At 38.6% G+C, this 15,726-nt stretch overlaps 1 protein-coding gene across 2 annotated transcripts in view; it reads left to right on the plus strand.

Annotated features, from left to right (window-relative positions):
• Window positions 1-15,344, plus strand: part of ALDH1A2 (aldehyde dehydrogenase 1 family member A2) — a 110,740-nt gene extending 95,396 nt beyond the window's left edge. For both annotated transcript variants that reach the window (XM_020981778.2, XM_020981767.2), the window contains 4 exons: window positions 1,649-1,813; window positions 3,164-3,321; window positions 4,305-4,379; window positions 14,482-15,344. In XM_020981778.2, coding sequence (XP_020837437.1) covers window positions 1,649-1,813; window positions 3,164-3,321; window positions 4,305-4,379; window positions 14,482-14,554 — 471 coding nt within the window. In that variant the 3' untranslated portion in view covers window positions 14,555-15,344. The remainder of the gene's footprint in view (window positions 1-1,648; window positions 1,814-3,163; window positions 3,322-4,304; window positions 4,380-14,481) is intronic.
• The last annotated feature ends 382 nt before the right edge of the window (window positions 15,345-15,726 follow it).

Genomic DNA, 15,726 nt, shown 5'->3' on the forward strand with positions numbered 1-15,726 from the left:
CTGCAAAAGGGAAATGGAGATCCAGGCATTTATCAGGGCAATTCAAGCAAAAACAAAGAAAATAAAGAAAAAAAACTCAAGTGAAGGAAGGCTTTTATCTGAACTGTTAAGATAAATGACCTGTCATCTTATAAGAACCAGCTTCAACTGACTATGCTGATTAGTGACTAGCCTTTAAAAGTGAGCATTTCATACTTTCCTCTCTAAGTATTACAGGAACTTACAGAAAACATGCCCTTTCCAAGTTGTATATTTGTTTTTCAATAAAAAAAACCCCTACAGTTTAAAAGCATACCACCTTCCAAAAGCCTCGTTCAGACACACAAAGCAATCCTGCCTTGATAATTTCAACAACAATAATAGCACATAGTTAAATAGCACTTTCTAATTTGTAAAGCATCTTACAAGTCTTTGGCCACCTTCACAAGCAGTGCACTTTCCATAAGACTGATTTGATTTTGATTTCTTATTCTTCATGTAAATGACCTAAGTGGGTAAGTTAGCCACCTTTCAATCTAGCAGCCTGCCTCCCTCCTATTTAGGGCCACTACTCATGATTATAAGGGATGTTGCTGGTGGCCGTTATTTTCAAAGCCATACGGTACCTCAGTTCCTAGACATAAAGCCAAGAACTTAAAAAAGTACAAATGAAGGAACTTTTCATAGGATGCCTTTCCTGATCCTCCAGCTGTCAGTATCCCCTCACCTCCCCCCCCCAAATCCTTTGTATTTATCTTGATTATACTTACTGTTTGTATTATAGCCTTGATCCTGCCTCTCCTCCTCCATCCCAAAGGGATCCTAGCTTTATATCCAAATGTACCCAGATCCATTTCTAGTGGACCCAGACTCCAAATAGGGGGTTTTAGGCTCTTTTCTTTGTCATTTTGCTTCCACTGGGAAATAAGGATGAGCTCTTAAATAAAATGCAAATAAAACACAGATTTGACTTGTGAAGGGTCTCCCCAAAAGGGGCAAACAAGGTGTTTTCTAGAGAACTTATTCAACATACAAAGTAGTGAATATCAAGTACAAGGCAGCTATTTATTCTTCCTTCCAAAAAAGAAATGCTTGAAACACACAACTTGTAAGAATTCATTAGCACATAATCAAAATATAAATGATCATCTCTCATTTCTGTTATACTCTCTCTGGAGATAAAAACTCTGGGGAGACTTGTGAAACTGAGGAATAGATATTTCACATTCACTTAAGGTCTGTACTGCTTGAGTGATAATCCTCAAAACACACACATATATGTATACGGATACACACACACACATATATATATATAGATAGATATCTACACATGTATACACAAATGCACATCTGTGCATGTATATTGACACATATAGATATATGTATACACACATACCTATATACATACATATACATACACACAGATACACACACACACACACACACACACACACACACACTTATTTCCTCAATAGAATATAAACTACGTAAGGATAAGGACTGTTTCATTTCTGTCTTTATATCGCTAGCATCCAGCAGAGTATTTAGCACATAGAATGTGCTTAATACATACTTGTCAACTGATTGATTGATACCACACTCATTTATCCATTTCCATCTTCATAGCAGACTTTCTTACTTATGTTGACAAGGTAATTTCTTTTTGCAGATCGACAAGAAACAGTACAACAAGATCCTTGAGCTCATCCAGAGTGGCGTGGCAGAGGGGGCCAAGCTGGAATGTGGAGGCAAAGGCCTAGGCCGAAAAGGCTTTTTCATTGAGCCCACTGTGTTTTCCAATGTTACTGATGACATGCGGATTGCCAAGGAAGAGGTACCCAATATCTCAGTTAAGAGAGTCAGAGATTTCCCTAGGGTTGCATTCTGGAGTGCGTTAGCAGAAAGTCTGAGAAGTTGTATTTCCTGGATTTATTATTTTTTTTTAAATAGCTTAAGTAATACAAATACAAATGCTCTGCCATTCCAAATACAAATAGTTTGGAAACCAAAGAAAAGGAATTAGCTGTGAGATGGGTAGATGAGATAGAATCCCATGGAGCAAACCAAATAATTGTGGTCTTTGTTTTCCATAATAATCTTCTTATGGTAGTTAACTTTTCATAACTCATATTTACATAAACACTTTAAGGTTTGCTACTTTTCCCACAATAACCCTGCCATGATTTGTAATGCAAATGTCAATTTACCCATTTTCATAATAACAGATATGAATATAATGCTTTAATGTTGCAAAATGCTTTGCATATATTATTTGTGCCTTACTATAGTTATTGTTTTCCCTGTATTACAGAAGAAGAAACAGATTTATAGTGTCCATAGTCACAGAGATTCCAAGTATAGATGTGATATATTCTAGGCTCCAAGACTATCATTCTTTCTCATATATCAATCTGCCCTGACATTGTACTAATTTTCCAGCCTATAGGTCAGGAATCAAGGCTCCTCTCTGTGTAGAGAGGGGAAGCAAAGAATGCATCTCCCTGCTCAGGAATGGATCAACCACTTCTTCATTTAGTCCTCTGTTTCTTCTTCAGATATGTAACATGGAGGTTTCCCAGCTTGACAATCCCAGAATTTTCGAGCTGGAGAGGTCCTTAGTACAACGTGAGAGCATGTCTTCTACATACGTGAAGACGTGCGCATACATGCAGAAACACACTTGTGCGTGTGCTAAGGCATACATGCCCTCCAGTGTTCAAGGGAACCAGACTCTGAATGTTATGCAAACATCAGAGTCAATCTATTTATTTGATTTTGTTCTTAGAAAGTTTAGAATATTTTGTTGTACGGTGCTGCTGGAATTAAGTTTTATTAAGGGAATCAATAAAGGGTATTGATTATACCTTTATATTATTGATTACACACACACACATATGCATATGTACAAACATGTATGCAATCTATGTGATACATATACATGTGATACACTATATGTATGTGTGTATATGTGTACACACATATATGCATATGTACAAACATGTATGCAATCTATGTGATACATATACATGTGATACACTATACGTATGTGTGTATATGTGTACACACACACACACACACATATATGAAATCAATAAATGGAGAGGGGTAACAGGCAAAATAGTGGCAAAGCCATCACAAAATCACTTTAAGTGGCTTAATGCAAAACATTTCATCCTTGTTGCAGATTTTTGGGCCAGTTCAGGAAATCCTGAGGTTTAAGACTGTGGACGAAGTTATAGAGCGAGCCAACAATTCTGACCTTGGACTCGTCGCTGCTGTTTTTACAAATGATATCAACAAAGCACTCACAGTGTCAGCAGCGATGCAGGCTGGGACTGTTTGGTGAGTCTTTCCCTTTTTTTCTCTCTCCAAGTCTCTGCTTTAGTGGGTAGAACTGGCACTAACTGCCTGCAGAAATAACCTCGTCATGCCAACACTCTTCAAATGGGATGGAAAGGAAGAAAGGCAATCCAGCACTCTATCTTCTACTTCTGTTCCTTTGTATATCTGGGTGGCTCCTTCATGTCAATGATCTACATCCTTACTCAAAAACCTTCAGTAGCTACCTGTTGCTTCTAGGATAAAGTAACATTCTCAGCATTTCAACCCTTCCACAATCTGGTTCCTACCCACATTTCCATTCCTATTTCATATTACTATCCTTTCATGAATTTTCTATTTCAGTCAAAACGTCCTGTACCTTGTGTTTGCAATTTCATCTAACTCAAGCGTGCACCTCCTACCCAAAGCGTTCCTTAATTCCTCTGGTTGTTAGTACTCTTCTCCCCGTTGAAATTACTTCCTATATACTTATCTATGTACAGGTTGTATGCCCTTAGTAGAATATAAGCTCTCAGAGGGCAGAGATTTTTAAACTTTTGTCTTTTTATCCTCATTTTTGTCCAGTCCTGTCTAATTCTTTGTGAGCCTTTGTGGGATTTTCTTGGCAAAGATACTGGAGTGGTCTGCCATTTCCTTCTCCAGTTCATTTTACAGATGAGGAAATTGAGGCACATAGGGTTAAATGAACTTGTCCAATGCAACAAGTGTTTGAGACCAGATTTGAACTCAGGAAGATGAGTCTTCTTGATTTCATGTCTGGCACTCTATTCAGTGGGCCACCGAGCATCCCCAGTGCTAAGTACTTAGTGTTTGTTAAATTAAATTAAATTGGATTAAATCAGGAAATCTAATTAAATTTAAATCATATCATTTTTCTTTACTTATTAAAAATGCATTTTCTTTTTATAAGAGTAACTAGCCCATTGCCTTTTTTCCCTATTAAGGAGATTCCACTGACGATTTCTCACCTTTTCTTAATTCAGGATCAATTGTTACAACGCCTTAAATGCCCAAAGTCCCTTTGGGGGATTCAAGATGTCTGGAAATGGGCGGGAAATGTAAGTATTTTGCTATTCACTTTCAAAATTTATAAGAAGGTTTTGTGATTATCAGTAGCAAGAAAGTCTTAGCCATTCAAATAATAATTTAATTATCATTCTCATGATCACTTTCATCTTCCATTGTTGTCGTTCAGTCCAGTTGTCTCTCATGATCCTGTCCATGGGGTTTTCTTGGCAAAGATATTGAAGTGGTTTGCCATTTCTTTCCCCAGTGGATTAAGGTAAACAGGGATTAAGTGACTTTCCCAGAGTCACAGAGCAAGCTAGTAAGTGTCTGAGTTCAGATTTGAACTCAGGTCTTCCTGACTCAGGCTCAGGATTGGAATTCTATCCACCGAGTCACCTCACTGCCCCATTCTAGGTCTAGATATATGTCCCAATGTAACTGGGTCACAGAGAATTTAAGTGATTTGCCTAGTCACACAGTTAAGTATCTGAGGGAAGAACCAAACTTAACTTCTTCCTGACTCCAATATCAGCACTCTATCCACTACCATACCTGTGATTCTCAGTGTGGTCCAAAGATTAATGAGCATTCCTGAAACTCTTTCTAGTGAAGCTAATGGATCCAGGAATATTTCTTTTTATTTCTTTTAAATTAATTTATTTTTGATTATCAACAATTACTTCCATAAGCTTTTGAGTTTTAAATTTTTCTCCCCCTCCCTCCCCATCTCCCTCCCCAAGACGGCATGCAATCTGATATAGGCTATACATATACATTTCTATTAAACATATTTTCACATTAGTGATGTTGTAAGTAAGAATTAGAACCATAGAACAATAGGAGGAACTACCAGAAAGAGGAAATAAAACACAATAGAAGAAAAAAAAAGCAAATAGTATGCTTTGATCTGCATTCAAACTCCATAGTTCTTTCTTTGGATGTGGATAGCATTTTCCATCATGAGGCCTTTGGAAATGTCTTAAATCCAGGAATATTTCTAAATGCTTAAAATAAAATATGTAGGATTGGAAATTAAACCAATTATATTGAATACAGTTATCAAAAAAAAAAAAGAAAGAAAGAAATTTACAGACTCCAGGTAGCCTTCTTACGAGGTCATAGCAGCCAGGGTTGTTATCATATCACATCTTACAGTTGAAACCAGTTAATTCAGTAACATAAATAAATAAATAAAGCAGTTGGCTCAGTTTTTTTGGTACCATGTCAACAAAACAACCAGTTAATTGACTAAAATTTTTGTTTTGACATCATGTAGAAACAATCCAAGACTATGTTTACACGAGCCAAATGGAGGGGAAGGTTGAGGCAATTATCCAGATAATTCAACTTTAAAAAAAAATCCAAACCTTGTTCTTAGAGGGAAGTTAGTAGGAATTTTTTTTTCACTGCTGCAGCTTAGATTGTTACGTCTTTTGTTGTGCTCCCATCCCAGCCCTGACCCATACTGGAAAAATGAGCCTGGTTCTACCCGGTGTGGTAGGAAGCACCCAAGAAAGGATTCTATCTGGCCATCTCTCTTAGATGCAACTCCAGAACTGAGCCTATCGCCTCATCTCCAGGACAGAACTGCTATCCTGTTTCCAGCAACTGCCATACATCTGTTGGCCATAACACATCTCTATCTATCTCTAACATGTAACATAGCAATGAACTATAGGATTTAGAGCTGGAAAGGACCTTAGAGGTTATCTAAGCCAACCACTTTATTTGACAGAAGAGGAAACTGAGGTACAGAGAAGTTAAATGGATTGTCCAAGGTCACACAGACAGTGAGTAGAAGTGCTGGGATTCAAACCCCGTCCCTCTGATGCCAAATTCAGCTGTGCTTTCCACCACTCCTGGTTCTCTTGCTTAAAGAACTATTTTACTCCTACACAAGATTAGTGATAGAGAAACAATGAATTCTCCCAACCCAACATAAACCTATTGAGAGTTACCCTCTATAGGTTTCTGATAACGTGGCCCCCAACTTTTGAGGTCTAAATTAGACATCGTTTTCCAGATATGTCGACCTGGCAATTCATTGCCTGAACACCTCTCAACCTTCTTTTACTTCTGTTAACACAGTCTTGGATGCATACTGGAGGAGGAAAATATTGCAGAATTTTTGCCGTAGATTAAAGAGGAGAGAACATCCTAAGAGCATAGAATCTAGGATTGGAAGGAGCCTATATGATGATATATATAATGACCAATAAGTCATCTAGTTCAATGGTGCCAAACTTAAAAGAAACAAGGGCTATTTACCCATACATAAGGATCCCTGTGTGCCTCATATTGACTTAATTTAAAATGTAATTTTAAAAAAATGCTTTATTGTATTTTTTATTTATTTTATTAAGTATTTCCCAATCACATTTTAATCTGATTCAGGCCACATCAGCTACAGGCTGCATGTTTCACACCTCTGATCTAGTCTAAAGCCCTTATTTTGCAGATGAAGAAACTGAGGCTCAGTGGGGTAGAATAACTTGAGGAAAGTCACCTAGGTGACAGAATCAGACTTCAAAACAAGATCTTATGATTCTAACTTTGATGCTTTTTTTTTTTACCCACCATACCATGCTGGAAGTATGTCTTGACAGTTTAAAAACTAATGAGCCACAGTTTGAAAATGAGATGCATTATGAAAGTAATTTTAGTGGAGATAAAACAGAGTGGCAAGTACACACAAAGGGGAATTGGACACTTACTTCAAGTCTATAGTGTGAAAATGGCTTTCTGACAAAATCCTGACTTGGCTTCTGAAAAGCAGTTAAAAAGCAGTTAAATAGAGTTGTATCTACCTAAGTCTCTGGTAACTTAATACCAAGATTGACTCATCATAGCACATACAATCAGGACTGGGGTGAGAAGCAGGACATTTGGGCTCTAAATATAATTTTGGCCTTTGAGTAATCGTGAAGGCCTCCCTATGAAGACTTCCCTTTTGGAGAAGGTCACTAGCCATGTGTTTGCCTTCTCATAGTGATGGACTCCTGCTAGACTTGTATTACCACAGAATTTAACCAGACAGTGAATTTCTCTTAAGGAAACTTTCCCTTAAGAGCAAGGTTTTGGCCAGGAATGGTAGCTCATGCCTGTATTAGGAACTACTTGGGAGCCTGGAACTGGTAGATTCCTTGAAATTAGGATTTTTGAGTTGTAGTAAGAATAAAGTTTATAGGGTGTCCATATTTAGTTTGGCACTAATATGGGGAACCCCCAGGACCTGAGGCCCACAAGGCTGCCTGAGGAGAGCCAAACGAGTTCAGGTTGGAAAAACAGACCATGTTAAAGCTTCTTTGCTGATTAGTATTGGGGCTGGCCATGAGTGGCTACTACAATTTCTGGCCTGGGTAAGATAGAGTCAGTAAAAACAGATAGAGAGAGAGACAGAGAGACAGAGACAGAGACAGGCAGAAACAAACAGAAAGGAGAGAGACAGAGAAATACGGAGAGAAAAAAAGACAGAAACACAGAAGCGAGAGTATGTATTTGGTTAATCTGATTAATTGCCTCAGCCTTCCACTTCATTTAGCTTTTGCAGACACAGTATAGTGCAAAATTTTCTAACTTTTTTTGTGTCCTGGAACCCTTTAACAGTGAAGCCTGTGGACTCCTCAGAATGTTTTTAAATGCATAAAATACATGGAGTTACAAAGAAAACCAATGACATTGAAATACAATTAGCAAAAATAATTTTTTTTTTAAAAACCACAAACTGCAGATTAAGAACCCCTAGACTGTAATGGAACTTGGAGTCAGGAGAACTGGATTAGAATCCTGGCTCTATCACATTATAGCTGTGTGACCTTGGGTAGGTTACTTAATTTTGCTGAGCTTCTGTTTTCTCCACTGTGAAATAGGATAATAAAATATTAGGACTCCTATCTTACAGGAGGTGACCAGGTGGCACTCTAGATAGAGCACTGTACCTGGAGTCAGGAAGATCTGAGTTCAAATCTGTCCATAGACATTTGCTGGTTGTGTGACCCTGTGCAAGTTCCTAACCTCTGTTTGCCTTAATGTCTTCATCTGCAAAATAAGGAGAGTAAAATATGATAATTCTTACTTCAACGACTCTCTATTGTAAGGACAGCGTTTTGTAAACCTTAAAATACTATATAAATACGAGCTTTTATATTATTGTGCCGTGATATCAAAGCCCCCAAACCGTCAATCCAATAGTCATTTTGAACTCTTTCTCTTACCCCTCCCACCGTCTATGGATCAATGAGTTTGCGCCTCTGAAGTCTTCCTCCACCAGACCCTTCTATGGTCCATTATCTCCCAAGTCTGTCCAAGTTCACATTCGTTATTTCTGTGATGCTATTTATCTATCTCATCTTCTGCTGTTCCCTTTTCCTTTTGCCTTCAATTTTTCCCAACATAGGGTCTTTTCCAATATGTCCTGTCTTCTCAGTGTGTGTCCAAAATATTTAAGCTTCAGCTTCAGTATTTGCCTGGGTTCTCAAAAGTTATGCCTATGGTGCACAAGTGCTGTGGCCATTCACGGTTCATTTCAGTTGCAGGAGCCATGGGCATGAGCCACCACTCCTGGCCAAAAACTTACTCTTAAACAGAAAGCTAGAATTCCTTGGGAGAAATTCATTGTCTATTTAAATTCTGTGGCGATTCAAGTCTAGCAAGAATCCATTTCTTCTCAGTTGGAAAGGTTTCAAGTATCGACTGGTCCATTGACAGACTCTGTGTCTTATAGTCAAGGACCTGCCTACTTAAACTCATAGAGGCTCATTACCAGAAAGCTGGCCATAAAGGGATGATTTTTTCCCCCCTTCCTAACAACTCTTGAAAACCGTCAGTTGAGGTTTGGAAGAGTTGCAATGTGTAATGTTGGAGGAAACACCCGTCCCAGTGAAGTCATAGATTCTTGAAATATTAGAATATTGAAGTGGATTTGGAAGATACAGAGCTTAGAACGAAATGAGGAAACCACATAATAAACTAGTCCAAATAATCATGGAATGCTAGAACCATAAGGGACCCTAGACAAAGCTCTGTTTCAATCCCTACATTTTAAGGATAATAGAACTGAAGCCCAGAAAAGTTTACTAACTTCAGTAAGGTCACATAGTTAGAGAATCACATTTCACCTAAGTTTTCTGATTCCTAATCCAGTGCTCCTTCCACTATGCTATGTAAGTTTTTTATTTCAAAACGACCAAATGATTTGGGCAGCTAGGTGGTACAGTGGATAGAGACCGGCCCTGGAATCAGGAGGACCGGCCTTAGACACTTGACACTTACTAGCTGTGTGACCCTGGGCAAATCACTTAACCCCATTGCCAAACAAACGAAAAATCAAATGAGATTAACCTATGTAAAGCTATGTTTTCAGCTTTGCAAAGCTTAAAACATTACATAAATTCTAACTATCTAGCTACAATAATAATAAAATATTATAATTGTTACTAGCATGTATTTGGTTCAGGGATTCTTAACTTTTTTGTGACATAGATCCTTTAACAGTCTGGTGAAGCCTCAGAATAATGGTTTTAAATACATAAAAGAAAAGGGAAACCAATTATTTTGAAATACAACCAACAAAATAGATATTTTTGAAAGTTCACAGACGCTAGGTCAAGAACAGCTGATTCAGACCCACTGTGTGATTCCACTCATATCTAGATACTTGGGCCAGCGATTATTTTAATGTTAGAGATTAGTCTAACCCCTTCTCCAAACAAGACTGTATCTGAAAAACCATGCCAGAGATAACAGCTGTAGGAGCTCTGAAGAACCACAGTGTTGTTTTCTGAGGTGAATGCTTTTTGTTTGGTTTGGGTTTGCTTTGATACAGTTCACATGTGATGGGAATGTAATGGTCAAACTCAAAACCAAATTTCTATCAAGACAAACGGCCTTATTAGCCTCCTTTAGGCTTCATAGAGACTGGATTAAGACACTGACAGAGAGAGGAGAGCACAGTGCAGGGATCTGCCCCAAGTGCGTGCAAAAATCAGGAAATAAGAAGGGAGTGGCCTAGCTCTAAACAGGCACATGATGTCCATGATGGTGAGGCATATTCACAATGGCCTGAGGGCAGGAAAGAGTCCAAACGGAGCCAGAGCTGAGCGCATAATAATCTGTCTCCCAGCCTGGACAGCACTAATGAGCGAGCAGGTTAAGTGAATAAGTCTGCCCTAAATTTTCACTGTCCACTTCTAGGACAATAGATAGTGATGTGCATAAGCAATGCCATTCTGACACAAGTCTTTTCCAGCTCTTTCTTCAGAACAATTCATAGAATACTAGGATGTCAGTCAATTAACGGGCATTTATTAAGCACTTATTACGCCAAGGATTAGAGATACAAATAAGGAAATTAACCCTACTTTCAAGGAAGTTGAGAAAACCTTGGAAATCATCCCATTCAAGACCCTTGTTTTCTGTTGAGGAAACAGAGGCCCAGATAGTTGCCCATGCATGGTCTGATAACCAAGAGGTTCACGTAACTCAGTTATCCTCCATATCCAAAGAATCCAAAGTTTGGATGGGTAATGGATTCCAGTAGAGAGAGTTCAGGTAACATGGCTGCTCACTCAGGTTAGACTGTTTAAAGTAAATGTCCCATTTTAATCAAAATATGAATGAATGAATGAATGAGTGAATGAGTGAATGAATGAATAAATGAGTGAAAAAAACTTATTGTTTTCCATGTGCAAAGCACTGGATATAGTGAATACAAAAGCAAGAGATTCCCTACTGTCCAGGAGATCACATTCTAATGCAGGCTACAACATATATAGGTAGTTGGTATTGGCTACAAGTCAGATAGAAAGGCCCAGTGGTCCTTAGAGGTGCAGCAACAAAGCAGATGGTAGTATCATTTCCACTGATGGAACCATATCTGTTTAAGATGTTGAACCATTTCAAACGGCTGAGGACTTTGGTGTTGAGAATTTTCAGGACTTCAGTAGCTATGGTTGCTGAGGAGATAGGGGCTCCGTCATATAGAAGGGAGAAGGGATGAGCCTTTAAAAGAATATAGAACCACAGATTTAAAGCAAGCAGGGCTCTTAGAGTCCAATCCCCTCATTTTACAATTGAGGAAACTGAGACACAGAGCAGTGAAGTTACTTGCTCAGGGTCATATAGTTAGTATCTGAGGTGAGATTTGAACCCAAGTCTTCTGATTTTGAGTCCAGTGCCCTAAATATTGGGCCATGCTTACCTAAGATAATGAGGAAAGAGAGAGGGGGAAAACAGTGTCAGGACAGTTAGGCAAAAGAAGAAAAAGAGAGAGATACAGCAACCAGTCTTGATGACACACCAAAATATTTCCATATTCTGGTTGCAGCATGTTGCTGCAGGGTACTCAGAAGAATACTTAGTTCTCAGAAGTGAAGGCTGTAACAGTAAATATTCTCATAATGAACTCCTAAGAAGGGCATGTTTTCCTTTCTGGAAAGTTTGTCATCTGCACATCTTCCAGAAATGGTCATCACATGGAGCTAATTGTCTGGGAGAGCTCACCTGATCCTCTCAACTACTAATATCTTTCTTCTCAAACTACCTTGTATTTAACTACTTTGTACATATTTGTCTCTATTAATTTTATATTTATGCTACATATGCATATAGTTACATATACAAAGATATGTAGATGAATGAAATAATCCCTACTCACAAAGAGCTTACATGAGGGAGACAACAGATATCTATTTATCTATCTATCTATCTATCTATCTATCTATCTATCTATCTATCTATCATCTATTTACCTATCATCTATCTATCTATTTATCTATCATCTATCTATCATCTATTTACCTATCATCTATCATCTATCTATCTATTTATCTATCATCTATAAATCTATCATCCATCTGTCTATCTATCTACCATCTATTTACCTTTCATCTATCTATCATCTATCTATATATCACCTATAAACTATCATCTATCTATCTATCTATCTATCTATCTATCTATCTATCTATCTATCTATCTATTTATCTATCATCTATTTACCTATCATCTATCATCTATCTATCTATCATTTGTGGCTATGGATTATTTCATTCTTTGACTTTGTATTCCTAGCATCTAGCATGGGTCCTGGAACGTGTTATTATTCAGTTGTTTCAGTCCTGTCTGACTCTTTGTAACCCCTTTTGGGGTTTTCTTGGAAAAGATATTGGAGTGATTTCTCATTTCCTTCTCCAGCTCATTTTACAGATGAGGAAACTGAGGCAAACAGTGTTAAGTGACTTGCTCTGGGTCACACAGCTAGTAAGTGTCTGAGGCCAGATTTGAACCCAAAGAAGATGAAGCTTCCTGACTCTGGGCCCAGCACTCTTTCTACTGCATCACCAGATAGGAACTTAATTAGTAGGAACTTAATTAGTACTTGTTGATTGATATTAGAGATCTGTATGAACTGGACAGCAGAAAGAAGGGAAAGGAAACCCAGATACTCCCAGGGAGAGAGTTACAATGCTTGTCCCCTTACCTTCTTTTATTTGCTCACTCTTCCTTGATTCCCCAACAGCTCTGTGAGGCTGATGTCTTTTGTTGTTGTTCATTCATTCAGTCATGTCCGACTCTTTGTGACCCCGTGGACCATAGCACACCAGACCCTTCTATGGTCCACTATCTCCCAAGTCTGTCCAAGTTCACATTCGTTATTTCTGTGACACTATTTATCTATCTTATCTTCTGCTTTCCCTTTTCCTTTTGCCTTCAATTTTTCCCAACGTAGGGTCTTTTCCAATACGTACTGTCTTCTCAGTGTGCGTCCAAGATATTTAAGCTCCAGCTTCAGTATTTGCTCTTCCAATGAGTACTGTGAATGAATGAATGAATGAATTAAAGGTTGATGTCTGCTGCCCAATAAACTGAACTTTCAGATGACTTGGGCCTCAAGTTTGTGCTCTTCCAAGCTCTGCCTTCTGATATTCATTCCTATTCCTTTAATCTGTGTAACACTTAAAGTCCTGCTCAGACACCTCATTGTGATATAGAGGTTATTCTTGGGCCTTTGAGGGCTATGCCAATGAATCACAAGCTCTGGTTGGTCATACCAAGCTGGAGAGGCTTCAGCCTGGTAAGATCCAGCAGGTCACTCAGCTGAGAACCAAGAGAACACAGGGCAGAAAGACTTTCACTCAAGTGAGCTACTCATTGACTTTTTTGTGTTTGTTTGACCCCATCAATTAGCAAAATGCAATGGAGTCTTCATCTTCCTCAATGGCAGGAGCACGTACACTGATGAAGTCATCTTTCCAAGCATCCCATTGATCAAATAATTAATAAGTGTTTATTAAGTGCTTACGATGTATCAAGAAAAGGGACGGAGAACTGCTTCTGCTTTGCCAGTCTTGGCTTGGGAACCTCATCCATTTTTTATCAAAAGCACACTTTATACAATACTTGACAGAAGTAGATAAAAATAGCTTTTTGCCATGAAAGATAGGTTTCTCAAGGTATGGAACAACAGAGTGTGGTAAGAGCAGCAGTATTTTAGGTATGAAAAGTGCACTATTATCCACAAAGAAGTATTAGTTAGAACACTGAACTGGATATCTGGAAGTTCAGCATTGACTGATGGGACATTCAGCTAATGATGTCATTTCCCTGGGCCTTAGTCTCTAGGTCTGAGGATAGGAGTTATGTTTCTTGTTACTTTAGTAAAGTGTTAAGATATAAATGATTCTCTAAACTTTTTTTTTTAAATTAAGGAAAGAAACACAATGAAATCATATCTTTGGAGTTGCCTTCAGGGAGAAATTTGGACATTTTTTTGTGTATCATGAGTCTCTTTGGGAGTCTAGTGAAACTTACAGACCCCTTTTCAGGATAATTTTTTTAAATTCATAATTGAAGGAAACAACAAATTCTAGTTAGAGGGTAGTGAAAATAAAGATATTTTTCTCCTTATCTGAGTTCACAAAGTCCCTGAAATCCATTCATGAATCCTTTGAGGAGTTCATAGACCCTATGTTAAGAATGCCTGACTGAGAGGAAAGGTGTGATGATGATGTCTAAGGAACCATCATATAGAAACATCGAGGTTAATGACATATGGGTTTTAGGGAGGATTAGTAAGCTCCTCCCTCGAAGAGAGTAAGAACTGCTGGAATGTCTAGACCCTTAGTATCTGACCTCTCTTTTCTCTTTTCTAGGGGGAGAATGCGGTTTGCGAGAGTACTCAGAAGTCAAGACAGTGACAATAAAGATTCCCCAAAAGAACTCCTAAGAAGGGCGAGGAAGAAAGGGGGCCAACCAGCCTGCGTCAGGCCCTCTCAATGTTCTCTGTGAGGCCCAGCACTCAGGAATACAAAGTGTTACACAGTCTTTATTTAAGAATTTAAATGATAACCTATATGCCAGGCAATTCAATGCATATATAAAGCAAACCAACTGTGCCAGGTTGACTGGCATTCTGTGAGAAACCACTTTAGTATTACCAAATAATGAAGGGAAATACAACAAGGGTTAAGACTTACGGCGTCAAACACATTCAGCTTCCCTTCCTAGAACCTGGGGTCAAGTTGGGGAACTGTTTCATTTGATGTCCAAAGGGCTTTCTTCTTGAGGAATGGTGATCTTTTTCATTTCCTTCATTCTTTTTCTTCTCTTCTCTCCCCCCTCTCTCCCCCCAACTACCTTCCCCTCCCCCAAGAAGAGCTCCTTAGCTGAGCTCATTTGGGGCAGATGTTTGGGCCGGGAACAATTTTCCAAGGTTTTGCAGCCAAATTACCGTTTCATGTTATCCATTTCTTCAAAGTGAAACATGAAATGGTTTTAGTTAGAGCCAGACCAGACTAGAAACGCCAAGAGCTGGTATACTGCAGATGTATTAAGAAGCCAGAAATCATGATATTCCTGACTTTCCCTGGTTTTCTTTCTAACCATCATGCAATAAGAGATAGAAATCAGGGAGATGCCAATCGGGCAGGCAGCATGGGTAGTTCACCAACTTCTGAGCTTCTGGTGTTCTTTTCTTTTCTGTTGTTGAATTTGTTTGCTTAGATGGCTAAGATGTTTTAAGAAAAAAAACATTTTTTTTAAAGCCACACCAAAAATAATAATAACGTGAAGGTGTAGGGGTACAAGAAAAGATATCAGATACTTAGCAGAAATAATTCAGTTCCCTTTTTTGTGTCAATGGTTTTTAAAAATTAATGATCTATAAATTTGGAGTCTACGGGCTCCTCAGCTCCTGTGCCCATCCAACCTGATGCCCATCCAACAAATGGGACTTTGGTCCATTGAAACCTGCCATGATCCAGATTCACTGGAAATAGACAAACCTGGCAAGTTGTGTGGCCAAGCCCTAAAGTTTCCCTTCTGAACATTCCAGCATGCCACCTTCAGCAGCTTATTGTTGCCAATACCACTCCCAATGGGTTTGTGCCCTGGCATTTT

Source organism: Phascolarctos cinereus, unplaced genomic scaffold, assembly GCF_003287225.1.
Source record: "Phascolarctos cinereus isolate Bilbo 61053 unplaced genomic scaffold, phaCin_HiC Scaffold_3;HRSCAF=262, whole genome shotgun sequence".
Taxonomy (NCBI): Eukaryota; Metazoa; Chordata; class Mammalia; order Diprotodontia; family Phascolarctidae; genus Phascolarctos; species Phascolarctos cinereus.